Source organism: Anser anser (assembly GCF_964211835.1).
Source record: "Anser anser genome assembly, chromosome: Z".
NCBI lineage: Eukaryota > Metazoa > Chordata > Aves > Anseriformes > Anatidae > Anser > Anser anser.
This window is the reverse complement of record NC_139723.1, coordinates 79,902,134-79,927,171: the sequence shown is the minus strand read 5'-3', so window position 1 is coordinate 79,927,171 and position 25,038 is coordinate 79,902,134. Positions and strand designations below refer to the sequence as shown.

Genomic DNA, 25,038 nt, shown 5'->3' with positions numbered 1-25,038 from the left:
GAGCACTGAAGCCTGGAGAATATCTGGGGAGATTAACAAAATTGCTTACCTTGTTCTCTTGCTCTTTCCTAGACATCTGCAGTTAGCCATGGTCAGAGGCAACGCTCTGAGTCAGACACACCATCTCTTGTACAGCTGTTCTTCCACTTTGTGTGCAGGATCCACATCCAAGTCAAGGCCCAGAGTGCAGCTAAGCAATTAAACAAGAGAAATCCTTCAAACTAAGTTTTTCAGATGTAACAGTGGAGAGTAACACACCTGTGGGATGAAGCTTCCTTCTTTGTGCAAGAGAATTATACTCCCACACCTGGGCTTATACTCATTTGCGCTTGTCCCCATCACACAGCTGTTCAGATTAGCTGTTATTCTCTCTAGCCCGGGTGTCTCAAAGCCTCTGTCTCCAGCAGTCAGAGACCAGCAGCTGTGCAATCATATCTGCTAACGTATGGGATATAAAGAATCTGTTAAGTAAAACCAAACCAGGGAGGGAGGAGGGGAAGAGATCAGCACAAAGAAATCACTCCTGCTAAGATGTGATTAGGGATGCCCCACAACACCCAGCTGCGAGGAACAGGTGAACTCAGCAAACATTTTAAAGCCTGCAGCAGAATTAGCCCCTTGTGGGTGTTGTTGGATGTAGAGAGGGGGAGTGAGAAGGGGGGAAATAGGCGCCCGTGCGGGTGGAAGGAGGATTTGGTTGCTATTGTTCAGAGTTAGGTAGCGGTAGGTTTTTATTGTTCCCAGTGTGGGTTGGGTTTTTGGTTGTTGTTGTTGTTGTTTTTTCCCCCATCCTAATTTTTGAAACACCTCCATTTTACAAGGTTCATGTATTTTCCAGCAAGGTACCACGGAGAAGATAATTAGCTAATTTACAATTAGCTACAACAGAATTCGTAATCGCTTCCCCTGTGGAAAGGGCTGTAATCATCATCACGGAGCTGTAGGACTGCTGTGAAAATGGCAGTAGGAGTGTGCAGCCCAGGCCCCAGGAAATGCCCTGCTTTCAGCCTATTGATCTGCCTGATTAGCACAGGGTGAGGGGAGCGGCGGGGCACTCCGGCTGTTTGAGCCTGCAGCTTGGAGTTCACAGCTGGACCTCAACCCAAACTTTGATAACATTCAGGGGCTCGCAGCTCACCCCTCTGCTCTGTAGCTCCTTCTCTGGATACCACGATTGTCTGAAATACCCCGTGTTTATAGCTCCTCTGTGGATTTGGCACATCCCTGACCCCAGTGTATGTCTGTCTGGTCCATCTCCCTCCCTGGTGCACACCCTTAGTGCCATTGTCTCTCCCATTTCTACCGACGGACCGATCAGGAAATCAGGCAAGGAAGATCCACTCTGCCTCTTGCTTCCTCTGTGGTCGATGTGCCCCTCAGTCCCGTGTACTGGCATTTTCTTCTTACCCACACCTGCATGGCAAACGTCTCCGGGCTGCTCCTTTGCTCATTCATGGTGCCAAGGAGATGAGCCTAAAGGCCTTCCCAGTGCCAGGGCCAAGGCTCTGCAGCTGGTCCCTCACTGTATGTGCAAGCAGTGTTTGGGGAGGAGGGAAACGGCAGCAGGGACAAATAATTATTAGCTATACAAATAATGGAATTAATTAGCATCTGCTTTCTGAAATGAAGCCATACAGCAACCTGGTCCTGATGCTTAGAAAGCCAAAGGCATTGAGTAATGTTAGAGAACTGCTCTGGTGAATACCATGCTCCAACAGAAGATGAGTGTTCCCATACAGAAATACACAAATGTGAGGTTTGCCCTTGCATGGAGAAGCACATGCACCATCCATCTGTGATGCCCTAGCAATGAACTCACAATAAAACAGGGATGCTCGTAGGTTTTAGAATGAGAGGTTTGATGGTTGGAAGGGACCGTAGTGATCTTCTGGTTTGCCCTCCTTATTAGCCTGGGCCACGAAGGTGGTGGATCTGTCCCTCTTTATTTCCAAGGCCTTGGATGTGACGTTCTAGATGGTAAAGCCGGCTTATGTTTTCCTGATACAGGGATTCAACCTCTTTGTTTTGCATGAGGAATACGAGAACACAAGTGTATTTATATACTCTTATCTAAATGTACCCCCACGCACACACATACATTAGCGAGAGCTATCTGGATAAACACAAACCTGTGTCATGTCTCTCTGAGAGTGACCCTAATTTTCCACCAGTCCCTCCACAATTGCTGTGATTCTTGTTCTTGTCCTTTTGCTCCGCAGAGGGTCAAACATCCTGCATCTCATTGTCCCTTCTGTCTCTTTAATTAGTGCCCGTCCTCCCCCTTCTCCCCCTCGCTCTTGTGTCCCCCCTTCCCATCTCCTCTCGGCACTTGGTTTGCAGTGCTCTATTATTTCACCTTTCACGCGTGCCGTCTCCTTCGCCTGGGCCTGTCTGACACCTCTGCCTTACGCTTATCATAAAAACATAACATTTAAATACAAATAGAACAGGGAATAATTTAACCCCTATTTGCACTGGAGAAGGTGCCAGGGCTTTGTATAAACACAGCTGGGGAGATTTATAGAGAGTGTATATTTATCTGACAAGTTACATTTCTTCACCACTGTACCTTGCAGCCAGTTTGTCCTGATTTGAGCAAGCCTCTGGGGCTGGCAGAGTGGCCAGGAAAAGGCATAGTCTAGTTTTGGGGGAATATTGGAAATGTCACCAAGGGGACACCTCTGAAATCTTGTAACTGCTGAAGCCTTTCTCTCCCTTTCCTCCCTGGGAGGAACATGGGGTGCTGGATCCTCTGGTCACTGTGGTTTGTTTATGGCAAAAAGGGGCAGACTTGAGATGAATTTAGTTTCCAGCATTATGGGGGTGCCTCAGGTCATTCATGGTGAGGGTCTCTTTCGCTCTTCTGGGCAAGACAGCACAGAGAAATAACCATCCATGGTCATTTCCCTCGGCCAAGTAAGCATGATGGACTCAGGTTGTTGGGAAAGACTGATAATGGGGTTAACACCAATGGAAGAAAACAAATATGCAGGGAGAAGAGGCTTACATGAACACCCCACTGAGCCCCCAGACTGCTGCTGGAAAGGGCTGCCCCTAGAGAGAGGCTAGCTAGGTTTCTTCCATGACACTTTTTGTCTGAGACCTGGCAGAGCAGCACTCAGGGGCACTCAGGGTGTGAGAGGCTCACACGAGCACATTAAGGGGATAAACTCATTAGCCAAGATTGGGAACGTGATGAATTGGCCCAGCTGCTGGCCTCCTCCTTCTCTTTTCCCACCCTGGCCGTGCAAGGGATGCTGTTAAAACGCGCTGCCGAGCGCCCTGGCAGGGCTGGGATGTGAAAGGTAAACGCAGCATTTTGTTAGAAGAACCTCTCCCAGAAAAAAAAACGTGTTAAACTGACTCATTTTTTATCAGTCAAGTGTGTGATCGTGTAGATTTCTGCGGTGGCAGATGTGACAAATGATTCCCCTGATGGCCCAAGGCAGGTTTTTTCGGGAGGGAGAGAGGGCGCTGATCTGGAGATGGGGCTAGAGGTGGTGTCCAGGGGGTGCTGGACACTTCGGGGGACCCCTTTGGGCCACCTGCCCTGCAGCAGCTGGGCCAGCAGCCGCTGGGGAAGGTGGTCCTTGCCCTTGTCAGAGCCTGTTCCTGGTGGTCTGATGGCCACCTTGTGGGCAGCTTACAAAGCACCGCTTCTCCTGACAGCCAGCTCCAGGGACTGGCGTCACCCCTCCCAGTGTCCTGCAGATATACAGAAAAGGGGAGTAAAATAAAATAAAATAAAATAAAATAAAATAAAATAAAATAAAATAAAATAAAATATAAAATTAAGCGTTTCCTAACATACCTGGTTTAAGCTTTGCATAAACTAAACCAGACAAGGCAGTTTCAGGCCAGTTCCACACTAGAGAGTTTTGCTGACAGAGGAGGGATGTGATTTTTTTTTAATGATACATATATATTAGCAAAAAGTCTGGTGAAAATAAAGTTGCAGAGCTATAGGAGTGCTTTTGCTGATGCAGCTTATTTCAAACAGGGGAAACTGTATAGCGTACAATATAATAGACACTTCCTCTGTGTGGGAAGTATTTACTAGACACAAACTCCCTCGGCAAAGCCCTTTGCCAGTGGTGTTCCCAGCTCACTCACACCCCTCTGCTCCCATTTTCCAGGACAGCTGTTCTCACTTCACAGGTGGGTTTTCCTCAGGCATCTGGACAACCCTTGGAGTTTGGACTCAGCTCTTTCTCCAAGGCTTTGTCTTTCCCTAGCCTAAAAGATACCGCACAGCACACATTCAGCTTCAGTTGACACTTTATACCTCACCTCTTGAGAGTCTCTTTTGCACATCAGCTTAGCCATCAAGTAAAGTGATTTCTGCTGGGACCTACAAAGTGTTCCCTGAAAATGGTAGTTAGGTCATGCAGAAGAGATGTTTCTAAAGCTGAATTCCCACCTGTCTCCCCATCATTTGGTTACTTGACTGAGAAATGTCATTGGTCCATCATAGGCCAAGGAAAGCCAAGGAGGTCCTTCAGGCCCTCAGGGATGTGATCTGTAGGGAGCATTTTGACTATTTAATTCATTCTTTGCTTTTACTGGATTGAAATTACTCAAATCGTTTCTAAAAATACTGGGCAAAGCACTGACAAGTACATTTTGGGGAAAAACATCTTGTGATTATACAGGTTCCCCTGATGTAGTTCCTTGGGGTTCACAGCCCATTCACTGAGCCTAATCACCAATGCCATTTTTACCTCCTGGATGAAGCCAGGAACGAAAAACATCCTGAAAACGAACCTTTACAATATCCAAAGCAGCTTAGCTTGAGGTGGGGACAACATACACAGGGCTAGTCAGGGCTTTGTGCATCATTAAAGCCTCAACTTTTTGTTGCCAGCAAAGACCTTTGCCAGCAAATACAGGGCCTGGAGCATCTCCCCTATGAGGAGAGGCTGAGAGACCTGGGTCTGTTCAGCCTGGAGAAAAGATGACTGAGAGGGGATCTCATCAATGTGTATAAATACCTGAGGTGTGGGAGACAGAGGGATTTGGCCAACCTCTTTTCAGTGGTTTGTGGGGACAGGACAAGGGGTAATGGCCATAAGACGGAGCACAGGAAGTTCCGCACCAACATGAGAAATAACTTCTTCACGGTGAGGGTGACGGAGCACTGGAACAGGCTGCCCAGGGAGGTTGTGGAGTCTTCTTCTCTGGAGATATTCAAGGCCCGTCTGGATGCCTACCTGGGCAGCCTGCTCTAAGGAACCTGCTTTGGCAGGGGGGTTGGACCCGATGATCTTTCGAGGTCCCTTCCAACCCCTTCAATTCTGTGATTCTGTGACCTCAGAGAATCTCTTTGCCTAATCAATGCCCACATAAAGTAGGCATATTTCTTGCTTTTAACATGTCTATCAGAAGGTTATTCTTGGTTTTTCTCTCCTATCAGAAAAGCACACATACCCTCCTCAACCTATTTTTCCTGCCATTTCAGCAGCCTAACTGAAAGCAACATAACTCTTTGTTTTCTGTGGTCAGTGCACTCTTGGTTCACGTGGATAACTCCAATGCAGGACTGAAAGCTCCTAATATCCTCAGTAGATATCAACTGCATGAAAAATTATCCTCATACAAGGCTATAGAGTAATTCGCCAATTTGCAGGTGCACCTTGGAGAGGGGAATTTTGATCAAACACTGGTTGAAGCAGAACGGATTGTCTACACCACTGATTTCTCAGTGAACAAAAGTGACATAAATCACCCAATTAGTCAGCCAGAAAAGATTTGTTGCAAACCAATGTTTTGTTCAGCTTTAGGTTAATATGTGCATTAAAAATAAATAAATAAAAATTCAAAGTATTTATTTATTTATTTACATTTATTTATTCAAATTGGTTACATCTGCTCTGTAAACTGCTCTGAAAAAAAAAATCTTGGTTCACCCATTTACATAGTGTTTAATGAATGATAAATAAGACATTTATGAATCATGTGCAAATGGCCTGTTTACATACAAGATGTAAACTATGTAAATTTCTCTCTTTTTTTTTTTCATTCATGGAGTAGTGGTAGTAGTCTCTAAATATAAACCTGATTTATAGGCATCCTTCAGAGCCTCCTGAGACCTTTTTACCAACTCAGTAGCCATTGGTTTGGTCTGTTTTCACAAACATTTTCTCAAGGTGTTTTGTTCTGGACTGAAGCTCTCCATACTTGGTATAAGTCCAAGTATAAATAGTCTTCTTCATTCAAAATAAAGTTATCTGTCAGCAGACCACATCCTGCTTTGACATGAAACAGCATCTTCTTGAGCAACCTCAGATATTAGCATTCACATAAGTTAACTTTATGTTTCAAGAAACAATATATGTTTCAAAAACTTTGGGTTTATTTCAAATTAACTTTATATATACACATATATATAAATGCGTCCAAACTTGTAGGTATGTGTCTGTGAGTGGGTATGAACAACAAATCTCAATTTACTGGCTGTGGCTTCAGCTATATCCTTATTCAAAACAGCTTATGTTAAACATTTTTTTCCTGCGACTTATTTAGTATTGCGAAGGCTATTAATTTATGTTGTTTTTCAGTTGGACTTTATTTATGTATGCTATCTTTATCCACATTTCACTTGGGTGGCAGTCTGAGCAATGTTGTCATTTCAGTTACTGCAAGCTGACTGCAAAAATTGATCAGAAAAAGCTGATTTGGAAGACTTCAATGCCTAGATTTTGAGAAGCAGTTAAAACATTTTAGATATTTCTGGGGTTTGGGAGTTTTTTTCCTTCTTCTTTGAAATTGTCAAATTATTTTCAAGTACTCACTGAAAGTCAGATGTTGTTAAGGTGTTTTGAGCAAGGCACCTGAAATGACTAGCAGCTTCTGAAATATGTCACCTCAATGAAATCACTGTTTCTTCTGCATGTGATACTGAGCTATCTTGGCTTTTGCATCCCTCCCGAAATATGGTAAGCATCTCTTTATTTTGTTCCAGAAGACAGAAAACTCTTTGTGGGCATGCTCAATAAGCAGCAGTCAGAAGATGACGTGCGCAGGCTATTCGAGGCATTTGGCAACATCGAGGAGTGCACAATCCTTCGGGGACCCGATGGCAACAGCAAAGGTAAGACAATGGCTTATGGCACACCATGACTTTAGCTCCGAGCTAGACCCAGTCTTGGTGTATGTATTATTTCCTGGCACAACAAAGTCACTAAGTGGCTGCCAGGACAGCATCTCATACATTAGGAAGGGTCACATTTGCCAGGGGAGGCCATATCTTTGCTAGTTGTTGTCTGCTTGTGCATGAGAACAAAGAGCTGATTGCACCTAAAAACATCCCCCTCCACAACAAGCTGTGTCTGGCCACGTGCAAACTGTTGCCTGTTGCTGTTTGCTTACAGGACAGACCCTCCCCTCTGAATGCAAACCTTTACATTTTCTGAAGGTCTGCTCTCCCCACCAGCCCTAGGAAAGTTGGGAGTTTCTTCCCCCACTGAGCAGACTCATTCTTTCCTTAAACAAAACCGTAGTTTCTGTTTTACATCCTTACTCACCGGCTCCACCACGGCCTCTGCTTATTTCTCACCCACCAGCCCCAGGTCCTCCTCTTCTTTAGTTGGGTCTTGCACAGTTATGCACCAACCAGTGACCATTATTTCAAGGATCCAGGATCCTATGTAAATTATTTCAAGGATAGAGGATACCTATGTAAATAGGAATTTGCTGCTTGAAATGTGTCAATGCTTAATTGCAAAACTAGTTGTCTTACCTCCTTCTGCCACTTTTTGGCATCCCTCATTACCTGGATAGCACAAGAAAACCTTTTCTAGAGTCCAGGTAGAAGAATGAGACTTCTCTGTTGAACATAAGGGCCGTTTTTTTTTTCCCCCGTCACTTTCTAGACAAAGTAACTTCAATTTGAATAGGAAGCCCTCTTCTCTTGACAGTATAATGTGTCCATTAAATATTGATCTGCATATAATACATCATAAACTGTGCTGGAATGTGCAGTACCAGGGAAGAGACCAGTCTTGCTGATGCAGTTCATATCTCACTGGATATTTTGACATGTGACAACATCAACCAGCATATTTTTGCAACAGGGAGGTGAAAAATCCAAATCACAGTGATACACTGAAGAAAGATACTGCTATTCTGTAAAATCACTGTTAGCCAAGAAAAATTTCACTCTGGCATTATAGGGCAGTATTTTGATGTACATCAGCGAAGCCCAGCCTTCCTGATAAAAATGGCTGAAAATAAACTGTGGGCAACTTCCTTTGATTTTACGGCTACTTTAGTTTCATAACACCCAAAGGTTTGATTCACCAAGAAGAATTTCAACCATCATAAATGGCAGGCAGTTCAACATTCCCTTCAGTGAACGAATCAGTAAGTTGGGGAAAAGCAAAAAAAAAAAAAAAAAAAAAAATTCTGTCTCCACCTGGAATTGTACAGAACAAAATCTATGACAAAGGAGCTAAATGGAGTAATAATAAAGGCAATAATGCCTGAGATCTGTAGGAAACAGATTCCAAAGGAGATCCAACCCCCAAACTTGTATTCATTCTTGCTCTCTCTCTTTTTTTTCTTAAACAATTTCATTATAAGTCTGAATCTGAGTGGCAGCTCCATATTGCTAACCAGTTTAATTATTAGTGCTAGCAGGCTGCAGTCTCAGGCTTGCATTTCACTGAGATGTTCAGGATCAATACTGAGCCTTGACGGAGTTAATATTACCAGCTTCCATTTGCAGGTGCTATTTACTGAGAATGTGAAGCTCCCAATTTCCACACACACAGATACATACACGCACACAAAGCATTCAGTCCTGCAGAAAACTTAAGGGTAGTGCCCTTATCTTAGGAGACAGTCAGGCGAGCCACAACTCCCACAAACTTACTCCCAGTCTGTAATGTTTTCCATCTGCTAGAAACCAACATGACACATACTGCTTGTGAGCTACTTATTTTGGGTAAAACCCATAAGGCATAAATTCCACCTAAATTGAGTTTTAGACAGATTAACTAAGTGCATAGACTTCAATCCTAGCAAACCCATTACATGAAGCCTCACCAGGCATCCCTGTGATGAGTGAGCTTCCAAGATACCTCAATGAAAGCAATGCTAGCAGGAGGTAGGTCCCAGCTTCCCAGTGAATAACACCACAGCTCAGTCATAGCCAGAAAGGCATCTGAGCCTTTCCTGAAGTGGATGTCCAGAGCCACGTCCTTCATGCAGGCTCCATCTCCTGCACGAGTCACCCAGGGTCAAACACAACAGTTACCGGAGCATGCAACTGGGTGGCAGGAGAGCTAGGACCAGAACATTTTTCTGCCTTAAGGGAAGTGCAGAGTCTGTTTATCCTGGAAGATATGAGAGAGAAATGAACCTGCCTGTATCTCTCTGGGTAAAGCTCACCCATGTGCATCCACAAGTGCAGGAGTACTCAGGTGAGGAAGCCACAGTGAGATGCGATCCAGTTTAGTAATCCAGCAGGACCCACAGGATTGCAGCTGCCTGGACAGCTTCTTGGTGTTGTTTTGTTTGTTTTTAATTCAGCAGTTGTCTACTTCAGTAACTCAGAAAGTAAAGATCTCCCACAACACCAGAAGTCCCTTAAGAGGAGTCTAACACCCTCTGCAGTCATAACCCTAGGCTCTGACTCTGCACTCTCCTCCGTTCTTGCAGGAGAGCTGACAAGACAGTCAGAGCAGCCCTTCCAGCTCTATAATCCTGAAATAAGGAAAGAAAAAAACATATGAGCACATGTATCTCTCTGTTCAGCACAGGTTATATACCTCTCTGTGTGTCAAAATCCCTTCAAACTCCAGAGCTGCTCCTGTCATAGGGACACCGTTGTTTTGAAGACTGGTATGACTCATGTCCTCGGCTCATGAGATCCTGGAGATCACCTCAATTCTGGTGACAAGGGGCAGAAAGAAGATTATGTACACATTTGGTGTTGTGTTCAGAAGCCATCCCACTGAACACACAAATAAAGGGTCAAAATGTTAGGCTCTCTGCTACTGCCTTGCCACCATACATAGGTGAAAGCTGAGTTATCACTTTTATTTCTACCTGAAAACCTAACAGAAGCAATGGAGGGGTCTCATTAGCATCTCAGGTATTAAACAAGATAAACTCCTCCTGCTCCCTTCATTCCCATCTTTATCCAGCTCTGGTCATCCATCAGGTTCCTCAGCACAGGGGTAAATTTCACCTGAGGAGAGCGAAGCCCTCAACATGACAGCAATGCTGAAGCCAAAAATCCTGCTGTAAATACAATGGGTGACTGAAGCTGGAAAGCTTTTGTATATTTGCTAATCAGCATCTTCTTTTTAGAGGCATAAAGTACAAAAGAATCTCTGCAAATAATTAAACACCCTAATTCTGGATTATCTCTGATTAATGAAGAAGAAGGTGCAGTATCTCAGGAGCCCGGGAATGCTGGGCTGCGATTATGTCATAATTGATCCCTATTGTTTCCAGCTGAAGTTTATCTATCTCATTTTCTCATGATTGTCTCCTCTCAGTTCCTTATAAATTAGATACAACTATTAGCAACAATTGCTATGCTCTTCCTGAAACACAGTCTTAGCACAATGGTAAGGAGGAATATAAAGTGAGGGGCTCCTAACTGCAAGCTACTTTTGCATGTGAGTGTTTTTTTTAAAAGGGGCTACTATTGTTTTCTTTGATTCCACCTCTGCCAGCCTGTAGTGATGATTATAGGGAATTTTGCAGCTCATTCTTGTAGTTTGCAAGTGAGGTGTTTTAGCACTGCAGTTTCCACCATGCACTGTATGGATCTGTGAGGGTGTGCTGACCTTCTGAAGCTGGTACAAAGGGAATAAAGGACAGCTGTCCTATTGTTAAGGCTGGCATCCCTTGTGCAGTGATCTGCGCCCCTCCAGGGAAACAACTGGGGCTTTGCAAATTGATTAAAAGCTCAAAAGTCTTTAGTAGTAATAGAAGGGGATAGAAGCCAGAACTTCTCAGATCTCTTCCAATCTGTTCCAAAAACCGCCTTAGCATATGGAAATTACTCTTCTTCTCTCTGAGTCAGTTTGCTTGTAGCTAAGAGTGTTAGCAATACTTTCCCCCACTCTAGTGGTGCATGTGATCCTTTGAAGTGTTGATCATTTCTGCATTGTAGCACATATTCATAAATGCACCTCTGTGACCTAAAACCTTATGTAAGAATTCAGGCAGTGTGAAATTCCTCACGTGATAGTGCAGGCCAGAGAAGCACTGCCTGCATGTCTCTGATGTCCACAGGAAAGCACCCATAGAGGCACTGGCTCTGCAAATTGTGGTATAATAGTCACTGTAAAAGACTGATTCAGATTTCACTGGTAGCAAGATGGCAGTCATCATATGTAGATCTGTCCCACCCTTACTTTTTTTTATATTAGAAGGTATTTGGTGCTTTGTCAGACCAAAGCTGTTTGGAGCCTGGACAAGCACTGAGAAGTCTGTGTAATGGAGCTGTACCAGGCAGTGAAACGAGACAAGTTCCTTGTGTGTTTGGAGCAGGCAGAATGCCTCTCTACAGCTGGTCTGTGGTTGCTTGTAACAAGCACATGCAGCTTTCTGTTGACTTTCACACAACTCCTCACTCTTTCCCATAACACCAGAAGGAGGAGCATTCAGCATTATGTCTAATACAAATAAAAGGAAAATCATCTTCACGCAATAAATTATAAAATTGCACAGCGCTGGCATGGGAAGCGATGGAGGTCAGAAGTGGATTCAAAAAGTACTTGCCAAGTTTGGGTCCACCAGTGCCCACTGCAGGTAGCATAGGACTTTGTGATGCAGATGTGTTTAATGGCTGGGCTTTGGGAAGGAATAACTGGTTTGCTATGCTTTCTCCGCTAGTTTCTTTATTGCCAGTTCTGAGGACAGGACACTTAGCTAGATGGACTGTTGTTGGTACCCCTGCAGCCTTTCTAATGTTCTTTTTCCTCTTCTAGGGTGTGCATTTGTGAAATACTCTTCCCATGCGGAGGCCCAAGCAGCTATCAATGCCTTGCATGGCAGCCAGACAATGCCGGTGAGTAGCTCCGTAACATGGCACATGAAGATCGGTCCTGACTTTGCTGCTCTGTGGCCTGATGGAGGAGGAGGGGTTATTTATCTATGCTTTGCTACTCATCTTCTGGGAAGGATGGCTTAGGCATGTGGGACCTCGGGTGTGTTTAACTCATCAGAGGAAAGGCCAGGATGACACCGTCAGTTCATCACACCTGCACAGAACTCCAAGGGGTGATATGTTCCATCAACAGCAGTTTTGATGCGCTGAAAAAAAGACATGGTTCACAGAAGCCAAAAACATTGGGTCAAATTCACCACGAGCTTAAACATTTAAGTTTCAGAGGGATGAATCAAGCACAAACTTATGTCTAAAGGCTTTTGTTTTCCCTCTCCAAAGAGTCCTTTCTTCTATATGAAGGATAAAGAACTTTTTGCCAAAATTGAGCAGAAAGAAGCATGCTCACATGATAGCACTAGAAGACAGAGACACATTATGCCGTGATGTGCACTCTCACTGCCTTTCTGCTGCTAAAGTGCCTACCTGGGCATAAATGTGGTCCCTTACATCCAGCTTTTGAAAGACAGTCAGACACTACTGAATCTTCCAGGAAAATATTTGAGGTATCGTTCTGCTTGGACTAATACAACGTTTCCAAGCTGATAGTTCAGGGAAGTGGAAATTAAAATCAAAAAGTGTTTTCTATGCAAAATGATACTTGTACACCACCATGCAGACCTGGAGGAATGTAAGACGTTCCATTATCAGCACAGAAAGGCAATCTGGTCCAATATGTTTTGGTTTATTATAATAGTATTTTATTTTTATTACTAATTATTCACAGTAAATAAGGAAAGGCTAAGAAGCATGCTGAAGACTTGTAAGGGATACAGGGAATCTCAATATTCAATATTTAAGATTGTAAAACCTCCCTGTTAATAAGAACCTCTGGTCTCAATTCACAAGTTTATCCAAATAATTTTAAAATGGGCCTGGCGGATTGGTTCTAGGTCTGAGTAGGGGTGAAAGTGGAAAGTTTGTCACAGGAAGAGGTTTCTGGTAGTAGCAAATAATCAAGATCTTGTTTTTTAGAGCACAAGATCAGACAAGTCAGATTAGGAAATGGTAAGTGTTTACCAGTGAGGTTTTTAAAATGTGGGATCTCTGTTTTTTGAATTATTACAATCAAGACTGGGAGACTCTTCTCAGGAGATTCCTTCTAACAGAACCACTTGCTGGGCTTGATGACACAACATCACACAGTGAAATATTGTGGACATCTTTCCTGAGCAAGGCTGAAGGGGTATTTGAATGTCTTTAAAACTTTGACCCAAAGTGATAGTGTCTATAGACTGACACCAGGAATTGCAGTTCCACAGGGTGTGGTACTGCTAAAAGGTGTAATCAAGTCAGACTCAAAAAAGACCCAAAAAAAGTCAGACCCAAAAAGCTTAGAAACTTGGGTGACGTTGAGATGAAGACAGGGAAGAAAACAGACAAAACACAAGGAGTTTTGAAGATTTTATTTATTTAGAGAATTTGTTCATTTTATTTATTTAGAGAGTTATTTATTTTATTTATGTAGAGAGTTTCAACACTCTTTATATAAGAAAAAATATTCCTCTCTTTACCACTTTTGTTTCATCCTGATGAAGCCAACTGAACTTAGGATTGCACAATAATGAAGAATTTGCCCATTTCATCAGTCAGATTTTTATTGGACCATTTTTATTGTTGACTTATTTGACTCAAATACCTGTTTTGTAAATGTTCTTGAATAACCAGATCTCTGGTTATCTGAGAAAGCATTGTACTTTCACCCTCACTAGATATATCCTAGATTCGAATGTCAATGGCTTGACAACTTTCCATGAATTGGCTGAACCTCAGCAGTACTCCATATAAATACTGCTAGTTCACAGAAAATGCAAGGAGAAAATTATGAGCTTAGTCTTAGTTTTGAGCCAAATTATGTGGCAGTGCCTCATATCTCCCATGAGCTATGAGCAGTCGCACAGGCAGTTACCATGGCTCAGCAGACTAGTGAGGACCTGTCAAGTGACTTGCCACTTGATCAAGACATTAAGCACACACTGCTTTTCCCAGAGGGCCTCAAAATGCTTCGGACACTTTGAAAGAAATGGGCCAAATTCTGCAAGTGATCGCTGTTCCAATTCTCCTTTTCATGGTGCTTCAGGGTGCACTGCATCTTTCAGGGCTTGAATGTTCACAGAGAAATGCAGCCACCTCGTGGTGAGATGACGATGTAGCCCTCGTCCTTGGAAAGGAGGGGTGCGTTGCTGCCATCTTTCTTCAGCTCCCCCTCCCATTTCTTTCACCATTAGGACTGGCCTCGTTTGTCCAGCTGCGATGCCAACTCAAAGTTGTTCCTGTGGTTCAGCCAATTTAAATGTCTCTTGCCTTGTCCTCGTGTACTACCAACGGGGCATCCATCATCGTTCTTGTCAGGTCTCGAGCCATTCGTTCGTGCGGCAGACTCCTGTTTCTCCACAGCTGTCAGGATTATTGCTCTACTGTGACTTCCTGTTCACACAACATATGTTGCCTAATAGTTTCAAAAGGCAACTTTCTTTTATGAAAGTTTTTTTTTTATTAACCTTTCCTTGGACAGGTGCCTGACTGCCATCCGTCACAAGCCCACTTCTCCGTGTGAGGCTCTTTTTTCTCCAAAGGGCCTACCAAGCATGTCTACAACTTTCAAATTTTCACACAAAGCAACTGCTTTGAAAAATAAGTTCCCCAAAATCCCTCACTTCTGAGCAGGCCCGAAGTTCTTTCTGTATTTAAGAGCACTCCAAGAGTGCTTTTTGGGGGCCTTTTAAAATTGTCAGCTTTAGGATAGAGTTTACTTGACCTTCATGTCTTCCTTTGTGAGAGATCATCATTTTCATGTACATTTGCACATAATTTTTTAACAGTGATTTTCCCATTACCTTTAGATTTGAGGGCATAAACAGGTCTCTTCCCTTGATTCTCTTTACTTCTTCATCCAAGCCTTGTCCCTAGCAGCCTTATCTACCAACATGAATTCAGCTACTATTTCTATAGTGACAGCTTGCAGATCTAACTTCTCTACTGCAGGACTGACTCCTGTCCAAACTAAAATCTTGGCCTGTCTTTCCAGCATCTCCTAGTGGACGGACGTCTAGCTGTCAGATCAAGCTCAATATGCATAAAGCAGAGCTCTTAAACTTTTCCTCCCAAACCCTGAATCCTCTCTCCTCCGCCTCCATTCTCAATTACTGTGGACAACATTATCATCCTACCTGTCAGTCACGCTCCTACCTAAGCATCATCTTCAGCTTGGTTTTCTCTTTCTCTCCATGTCTTCACGTCCAGGCGACAGCCAAATGTTGAGGAGTCATTCTGCACAACACATCTAAGATATGGCCTTGTCCGTCCACCCATGCAGAATAAACTCTCCTCCGTGCTTCATCACTCATACCAAAATTGCAGCAGCCTTTATACTACCCATAAAGTACACAGGGTTAATATTATACTACTGTTACATCTCTTTGACTATCTCATCCACCTCTGAATTTCTTGTTCTTATGAATTAATTCCTGAAATTCCTGAAAGGGGTAAAACTACTGTCACCTACATTTTTTGCACAGAAGCAGATAAGGTAAGGAGGAATTAAGAATGTAATTCATTTTATTTAGCTTTAACAGCCTGAAAAATTGTAATCTATTGCAAATGTTTTCCCACAAAGGATGGAGAGAGAGAGAGAGAGAGAGATATTTCTAGAGATTTGTACATTCTTCCCCTTACCTATCTGTGCAAGGATGAGATAAATCACCTTCTGGGCATGTCTGTCCCTTTAATAAATTATAATGGAAATTCCTTTCATTAATTATAAGGAAGATCTCCGCAATGGCATTAGACTGAATAACTGAGGTGGGACTTGTCTCACCTAACTGAAGACATCTAAAAGTTTAGGAACTGAGATCATGTTGTCTAAGTGCTTGTCATCTAAGTTTCTATTACAATCAATAGGGAGAAATAGATACCTCTGAAGGTATTATATTCTACAGAAATAGATCTTGAAACCTGTCAAATCAAAGCCCAAGTAGAGGTGTGCTTTTTAGCTAATTCTAGGTGTTGGATTCCCATGGTCTGTCAGTTACAAAATAGTGGTTAGTCACCTGAAGTGCAGCTTAAAATGAAAAAGGACCCTTACTGCTTAAAAACAAAAGCAAAACCACTTGCTTCCTGCAGATGTCTTGGAGTCTACAATTGCCTTTGCTCCCTGGTGACACACCATTGCCACCCGAAGTCCTTCTGCTCCGCTTGCCACTGCCACAGTAATCTTACTGGAGATAAAGTTCTTCGGTAACTTTATCCCAGATTAGCCATCTACAAATCAGATGTCAATGCTCTTAATTTGGCCTCACTTCAGAGTGTGAGTCCTCCCAAATACCTCAGACATCTACCTTAAAATTACCCGACTCAGCTTTGGAGGTATTTGCCTCCCCATTGAGTGTGCCAAGAGCAAGCAGCTTAGAGTGTACACCTAACTTCATGCCTAATGCAAGGGGAGCTGAATCCCATTCTGGGTGTTTGTTGCCCAACTAAAGCAATGTGGGATTCAGGAAGCAGGCATCCCCTCGTCAGAGTCCTCTGGTACATGATCCATTGGGTGTATTTTGAACTTGCCTAACACTCCACCTGTCAACACTATGTTCATTCTATATCTCTTTTTATTCATTAGTCTTTTTAAACTGTCAAGACATCCAGAATGCTATAAGGTGGCTTCCCTCATTACGCAGACCAAGTAATCTTTTGTTTAGTTGTAAAAGTTTCTGCACCAGGTTGGTCAAACTGCAACATTTCTTCTGCATCCAGGAAATAGCATCCCAAGTCTATCTATGCGTGGCTGAAAATCTTCCATGAAAATTACTTTTCATATGGAATCTTTGGTTTTGTGAAAAGAAAGGAAAATGTGAGACTTGGATACAAGCACTGAACAGATGTCTGCTTTACAGAGGAAGATTCAAATTACGTTGAACTTCAAAAAAAAAAAATGCAACCCCAAACTTTGCCAACTTGGGGACTTCCGTTTCCACATCTTCTGTGCAACTCTTATCTGCACTAATAGGAAAATGATTTCAGATGTCTTCTCAGTAGCCACCTGTATCAAATTGGTGATTTGATAGAGTTGGACTCCATGATCCTTCTGGGTCCCTTCCAACTCAGGATATTGTATAATTCTATGAAATCATGCAGTTTTTATTCAGTGTTATTAGGCTACAGACCAACTGGATCTCTAATTACTATATTTACTATTTTTTTTGTTAATCTACAAATACCAGTGACAGCACCATGAACAAGGTTGACTTTCACCCTCTGCCCACCATATTCCTTGGAAGTTCACCCATGGCACTGAAATTCCCAACCAACCATGATTAACAGTCAGATGAAGGGATTCTCTTCTTGCCCTATACAATGTTCAGTCTACCCTCTGATACTGTAAGAGATTGTGAAATGAAAAGTTTAAAAAAAAAAAAAAAGTCAATCTAGCTTAATGAATTACAAAGTGAGAGTGACTTAAATATGAGATTATCAAAAATTGCCCCAGGAAACAAGTGTCATTGTCATTATGTGCAGTGGGCTTCTTTCTGACTCACAGGAAATAGGGCACCATTTGCCATCCTGGGTTTGGATGCTCAGGTCTCCAATCAAAGAAACCAACCCTGGCTCATATTTATGACTCCTATTATTATTGCTCTGCGTTCCTACAGTGCAGTTAAGGCTTCGCAAAGCACTGTGAAGTTAACTTCAGACACAGCCCCATTACGGAAGCTGGCCGAGCAGCTGTTCTCACCCCCTGTCAACACAGCAGAGGAATATTTAGGTGGATTAGGGAGGGAAGAGAAAGCTGTGAGAGTCTGCAGAAGGAGTACTGAGCAGGTGGAGGAAGGAAGGAAAATAGGCCTTCATGGGCATGATGAAGTTGTAGCCCAGGCGTCTCACTTGCAGAGCGGCGGGGAAGCAGCTTTTATTATGCGTGCACGCTGGCACCAAAGTGCTGAGTCGGCAGAAACTCCCTGGGAGGAGCAGCATGGAGGCTCCGGTGAGTGGGGGGCCACAATGCCGTAGATCAGCAGAGGTATTTTTAACAATTATTTTTATATAAACAGCTCTGAACTTGAGGAGCTCCATGTAAATGGGAAGCAGTGGGGCTTGTAATTAGATTTGTGTACACTTTCATAAATTGCTGGGAAACATCAAAGCCGTGATAGAAGGCTGTGGTGCACTTTATTTCCTTCTTCTGTTCTTCTGTTAATTGAATGGTTGATGTGTGGATAGGAAGTGTTGGCTTCGCGGAGTACTATTTACAGACCCGCTGACAGCTGCACTGTGAAAATTAACAGGAACAGAGCAGCCTCTGTCACAGCTCTTCCCATGAGGGACTTGCTTCAAATTGGATCATTTCTTTCATAGGAGAAACTTTCCTCATCTCTCCTCCCTTCTTCTCAAACACACATACATCCAGCTGCACAATCCAATTCTCCCTCTGGGCTCATGGCAGCCTTTAGTGCTTGGAAGGAGGGTTTGTCATTTCCATGAAGTTGGGAGAGTTCAACTCCTTCACAACTTGTAGCATATTACACTTCCAACAAAACACATCTTCAGGAAATCAACCAAATTAGTCACTTAAGCAAATGTGGGAGCGGGGCGTGTGAAGCCACAGCTTCATGTTTGCGTATCTCACCTCAACAAGAGCAAACTCTTCACCCTTGTAGAGACTCTATTTGGTTTCCTCTGCGTAACAACTCTGTTGTGATTTTTACCAATGGCTACTATTAGAAATGTGGCTATCATCAGCCCTGCATGGATTTGCTCTGTACTGAGCACCATGCATACCTCTTACAGAATAGTTTCTATGTTCAGTAGCTTATCAACCAAGGCCAGGGCTGACGTGACTGAATTACGTCAAAGTGATGGTCAAACTATAAAACTTCAGTGTCATCACTAATATTATCATCTACACTTAGAGTTAATGTCCCTCGCCACTCAGAGGGACATCTGTTGGTCTCAAGTAACTGATGATTTAGAATAGACACCAAAAATGGCTGCAAGTAGGTCATCTGAATGTTCCCTTAAGGGCCCAGACACTAGACAGAAGAAGGGAAAAAAAAAAAAAAAGGAAGACAATGTCTGAGAATGAGCAAGTCTTACAATAAGTAGATTTAGTCAGTTTGTAGTCAGTCATAGCAATTCTTGTTCCTGATCCAGCAGAGAAGTAATTACTAGTGGATTCTTAGGTATCTACATTTTAATACTTAAAGTCTGGAAAATGTAGAATTAAGAAGGCCAAACTTAAAGACATCAGTCCACCACCTCACTTCCCAGGAGTGTCTTCAAAATATCTAGGTAACAAACAGAACTTTAGACAAATCTGTAATACAAATAGATAACAACTAAACAGACTATGATTCAGAGTATTAATTAACCAACAAAATTTAGTCTCATCTGGATTCCAGCAGTGCTTCCAGTCCTCAGTTAATAATCCTCAGTTAATAAAAGCCACCTTGTGCCAGTCAGCACATCGATAGAGTTGCTGACCCCCTCAGGCTGGCGGGTTAAATAGGAAACTTGGAAAGTCATTAGCTATGTTTTACATGAATACAGAAAGATGGGGCAGAAGGAATTTTCAAAGGTAACTCTGGTGAAAGTAGATGATTCTGGCATGTAAGTGCCCTCCATGTCTCCCAGATGTATTTGCCCTAAATTTACTTGCTTGAGGTCACTGAGGTGGAGTGGCCTATCACCAACACAAGTCTATCTCCTCAAATGTAGAACGTTGAGGCTTCATTTTACACGGTGATGCTGGAGGAGCTAATGGAAAAGAGTGGAGATGGCAACTCAGACTCACTTTTTTCTCTTCTCTGTTGATCTTCTGCTCTGTAAAAATGCATACACTCCAAGTAATGGCTTTCTGTAACACACAGACTGGCTTAATTAACTCGGGAATGGACACAACACATCCATTCCTTCTATTAAAAAATAACATCACATTAGAAGTCCATTCATAGCTCAACAGCAGTAGGCCTGGCCCTCCTTCCAGTAATGAATTATTTTTATGAATATGCTACCTAAACACCATTTATAAAGTCATGTGTTGGCCATTGGTATGAAAGAAGCAACAAGACACCTAATACCGGGATGTTAATTTGCAGTCATTTATTCTATCTAAATCCTGTGATTCCTTATAGCTGAGGCTCGTTTTCCTCTGGGCAGCAGGTTAGGGCCAGAGGGAGACTTGGGTTCATGGACTGTCCCACCCCACAGCTGCCACTAAGACAGCTGATTTCATGTCCTTTGGGCCGGCAGTGTCCCAGTATTAACATAATTCCCCTTACTAATTTCTATATAAAATAAAATCACAGGACCATGTTCCCTGCCTCCCGCATTGTTCCATAAATGAACTAATAAATCACATGTTTCTGGGTCCCAGAATAGAAATCCAGGCAGCCCGGCTGCCTGACAGGGGGTATGAATCATATTGGCGCCGAAGACGGCCTTTGGGGGCCGGAGCACTCTTCAGAGCTGCTTTTCTTCTCCAGTCACATCGCCATAGCTGCGCAGGCATCTGGCAGGACAGTGAAGAGACCTGTGGGATGTGACGGGCTTCGCTGGCCGGCCTCCTCACTACACCTCTTCCCTCCGCACCACGGGATTCATGGCCTCCAAATGGGATGAGAGGCGTAGCTGCTGGTGAGCCACACAGCCTCGCCCTAGGCAGAAGGAGCTAACTGGCACCGTAACGCCTCTTCACAGGTCCAAGGGGGTTTAGGAACTAAATCAGCAGTCGTGAAGGTGGCTGGGGGAAAACAGGTACAGGACTGTGCCACAGCCCTGTGTTGCCCAAGTGAAGCCCCGTGAGGCTCACCACGTTCAACACCCGTCTCATCTGGATGAGATTAGGAGCTGGGAAGGGGCTAAAATAATTTGCAAGCACTGACGTTTTTAGGAGATCAGAGCTATTTATATGGTTTAAAACACCCCCTGACCGGCAAAGGAGTTCCCAGCTTTCTGGAGGGTGCTCCAGCAGGCAGCACTGCCGTCCTGTAAAAAGGACATGCTCTTCCTGCCACAGAGAAGAGTGAAGGTGTCAGTGTTAGCTCCTTAACACTCTTCTTGCTTTGAGGGGGGTTTCTTTCTTCCTCCATCTCCCCTTCTTTCTTTTGCTCCAAACCTCACTTAAATCACTGGAACCATCTTTTATTTTAGCGGCCTCTGGATCAAGCTTAAATCTCTCTGGATGCTTCTGCTTGTTCCTCTTTAATCCACTCCTTCCTGGCCCTGCTTCAGACATGTGATCTGGATTGGTATTGGTGATCTGTATGGAAGGCAGAGAGACCTACTGGGCAGACTACTACCGCTTTCCAAATTACAGAGAGTTGTGATTCAGTAGTTATTTACCCAAATGGGTTATGCAAAGATCAAAATGAATATTTAAAGGGCAAAAATATGTTTAGATCAAAACAATAACTTTCACATAAGATCCTCAATCAAAATCTACAGAAATTTACAATTGAAAACCGTCTTATCAAAAACCCATGTCTTTGCCTCAGATGTTCCCTGGCAAATGAAATCAGGTAGGGAAATATGCTTGACTTCCCATCCTAAAGGTCTTTGTGGTACCCACAGGGAACAGTGTCTGCCAAGTCTCACGCAGCAGCAAGGAGACGTAGCAGTCTTGGTGGAGTGGGATGCAGTACATGTAGATCTTTCAGCATAAACAAATTTCTTGTTCTTTCAAAGCCACCAAACTGGAGCTTTACACCGGTTCATCTCATAGTTTCAGTTCACCACATGTTTCACCATGCTGAAGCATGCAAGTACCTCCCTGCAAGCATATTTGCGTGTCAATTAATGACCCTGCAGTTGTACAGTGCTTTGAGATCTTCAGTTTAAACATGCCTCAAATGCAAATTCTTTTTACTATCCCTGTCAAGCAACATGCTTTACACTGCAGCAGTCCAAAGTGGTAGGGCCTGACAGTGATCTGGGATGCCCTGTTGTGTGCAGCATGTTTGCAGCTCAGTGTCACTGCAGTATTCTTCTGCATCACATGCACGCTTGAAATGTATCTCGGTGTGATGCTACTGTGCTGTGACAACAGGCAGTTCACTTTATGGCAGTGGAATTATTCTACTTCTGTTGCTTTCATCCTTTTCCATTTAGATTGAAGGAGAGGTACTGTCTCTTTTAAGTTGTGATCATTCAGACACTAGCTTTAATGGGGTTCTATACTGCAGCTACCAAATAGTTTTTCAACAGTAATAATAATTTATAAAAAAAACTATGGCAAGACAGTATTTGTCATTGCTAGAATATTTCTAGGGAAAGTACATTTTTAATAAATACAGAACTAAAATTACATTATCTTCCAAACCATGTTACTCTTAATGCGAAAGAGAAACCTACATTTTTTTTTTCAATTCTGTTTTGTAGGTTTTCTTCAAATAGACAAAAAAGAATTATTTATTGCTTTCATATTTCTAAATAGCAGAAAAGAATTTCCAGCCTCCTGGTGTAACAACACTTACCATTTCATGATGCATTAAAGAAGGTGAATGAATCTGCGAGGACATAGACTGAGCTGAAAAATGCAGACCTGCTCGAGGAACTCAGCTTTGAAGTTTAGGTTGTTTGGATACCTGACTTTGATCTGAGGGACATACTAATACCTGGGTTATATATCGAGTTCTTTTTAATTAGAATTGGGTACAGTGTCACTAGAAGTCAATGATTCTGTTGCCCTGTGGAAAGCAATAACTTTAGCTCAGAGAGACACCTGCTAAGTAGTGTATGGGCAAGTAAAACCTAAATCAAGCTTCCACTCCAAATAAATTACAACTCTGGAGACCTGTGAAGGGAAGTACCTGCAGCAACTCTCTCTGCTTAGACATTGCATGAAGAATCCCCTCTACCGAGGGAGCAGCATTATCAAAGGGTCTGTCACTCCAGCCCTGGATGAATGCCTCCTTTCTCCACTCTGTCTCTGTCACTCTTGTCTCAAGTGTGTCTAAACCAGCTCTCAGGACTGTACAGTTGGAATCGCTCCTAGTGACTGCTGTCCTACTCATCTTTCAGATGAGACATGAAATTGAAGCCTTAAGTACAGAAAAACATAGCATATCTCACAAGAGGGGAGGGATGTTAGTCCTGGTCTTCTGGCCATCTTCCAGCATGGGTAATTACATCTCTACCTAGCTAAAATTCCCTCTGCTCTACAGTTTTAATTGGACAGTAGTTTCTTTCTCACTTGTCTAAAATCCCAGGTTTGGGTTCAAGCCCCCTGCTGGCTTATTCAGCAGCACTTTTTTTTCGGAAGAGATACCCAAAATCAACCCTCCCCATCCCCCCATTCTAGTTTTGCTTTCAAATTTAGGAGACATCATACCAAATACCCTGATCTGATGGAACGTGAAACAAAGAAGCAAAAAAATCCACCTTTGGTTTTCAAGGCCTAACATCAGGGATCCTTTTGTAGAAATAGGGAAGAGTGCTAAGGCAAAGAATGCTTCAAGGGAAGAGTGCTAAGGCAAAACGTCCAACATGAGCAAGCCCATTCATGTGGTGACACTTAAGAAGGTAGTCTGATTGCCCAAATGGGAAGTATCCAGCAGTATCTATTCATTTAAATATCTTAGTTGGTATGCATGGATGACATTTTGGAAGCTACTTAGTGGGATCTGCACATTCAGATCTCTTATACTCAAGAGCTTTAGTCACTAGAGCTTTAATGTAACAAGCCATTTTAAAATATTTTTGGTCCAAAATTTTAGTGGCTCCATTTGAGCTAACCATGAGATAAAAGTCCACCTGTATGAGACAGACATCCCTGCAGTAAAGTACGTGAGTATATGCTTACATCCAATGGGACATTAGTTAAGCTTAAAGCGAAACATGATCTTAATGGCTGTGGTGAATTGGGCCCAAATTCATCAGTTTTGCAAGAAAAATATTTCTAACTGTTTCTAGAGATAGGTAACATACTGAGTCAGAGAAGACTTACAGAGCTGACAAAGAAAGAAAAATCAAGAATATGTTCTGCAAGGAAACATCTTCACAAAACTCCGCCTATGTATATTGTTCTAGGGAGAGGCAGATTTCCCTGATGCTGTGCAGTATTATTTGGTCTGTTGAAAACATTAAACTTAATTTGTGCATACCCTCCATTTGGAAGGGCATAACTAATGGGAACCAGTCCCAACATCCAGGCAAAAGATTTGTTTTCCCTTGCCTTTAAATGAAATATCAATGGATGGATATTTTATTTTTAGTTGAATATGAAATTTCACAAGCGACCTGTCAAGCTCCTGTTTTCAAGAATGACTTTATTTCACACGTCAAGACAGGCTGGGAAATTAGTTTTTCCCACAGAGGACTCTGATTAGGGATTACAAAGTGAGTGTGGTGCAGGGTGATTTTTCCTCCATCTTTTTCCTCGCCCCGCCAGCCTGGAGAACATCTGACTCTGCTGACTAAGGGGAGCAATTCATTACCGCACACGGGAGGGGGACGGGAAGCAAGATAGTCATATTAAGTAGACTTGCTGGCCCAAGAGAGAATGGGGAAAGCATAATAATACTTAGCCCTTATATTATTCTTTTCATCAGTAGATATCAAAGCACTTGAAAAAGGAGGTTGATTTGATGGGAAAGGAGATAAATGCCAATTCCAAGTAGCCTATTGCAGAGGCACCAGCAGGAAGGCTCACTTTCATAATAGTCTCTTTTGACTGTGGATCTGCAAGACAGAGAAATAAACAGGTCTTTTCCTCAGTAAAATGCAGAATTAACACAGATCTCAAAGTATATTTCAAACACTATTGATTTACCTACTGTAGCTCTCTTGGGGGTTGGGGAAATGTAATGTCCAGTCCAACAACCAGAGAGAGCAAGGGTGAGGCTTATGTATTACTAATAAATGACCAAGCAGACAGGACCTATTGCCTTTGTCAGCAGACAACAGATGATTTACACCATGGTTTA

The 25,038-nt window shown here is 42.9% G+C and overlaps 1 protein-coding gene and 1 long non-coding RNA gene across 15 annotated transcripts in view; one reads left to right on the top strand and one right to left on the bottom strand.

The window, feature by feature from the left end:
* Positions 1–25,038, top strand: part of CELF4 (CUGBP Elav-like family member 4) — a 703,073-nt gene that overhangs the window by 586,336 nt on the left and 91,699 nt on the right. For 9 of the 14 annotated variants that reach the window (XR_014576795.1, XR_014576796.1, XM_083817852.1 and 6 more), the window contains exons 4-5: positions 6,962–7,090; positions 11,949–12,028. Coding sequence is in view for 12 of the 14 variants with exons in the window: in XM_083817852.1 (XP_083673978.1) it covers positions 6,962–7,090; positions 11,949–12,028 (209 nt within the window). In the remaining 2 variants the exon portion in view is untranslated. The remainder of the gene's footprint in view (positions 1–6,961; positions 7,091–11,948; positions 12,029–25,038) is intronic. The other 5 variants (XM_083817859.1, XM_083817853.1, XM_083817858.1 and 2 more) reach the window with 1 other exon arrangement.
* LOC310889802 overlaps positions 20,677–25,038 on the bottom strand; it is a 35,099-nt gene continuing 30,737 nt past the window's right edge. The window contains exon 3 of the long non-coding RNA XR_014576801.1: positions 20,677–24,793. This is a non-coding gene — a long non-coding RNA (uncharacterized lncRNA). The remainder of the gene's footprint in view (positions 24,794–25,038) is intronic.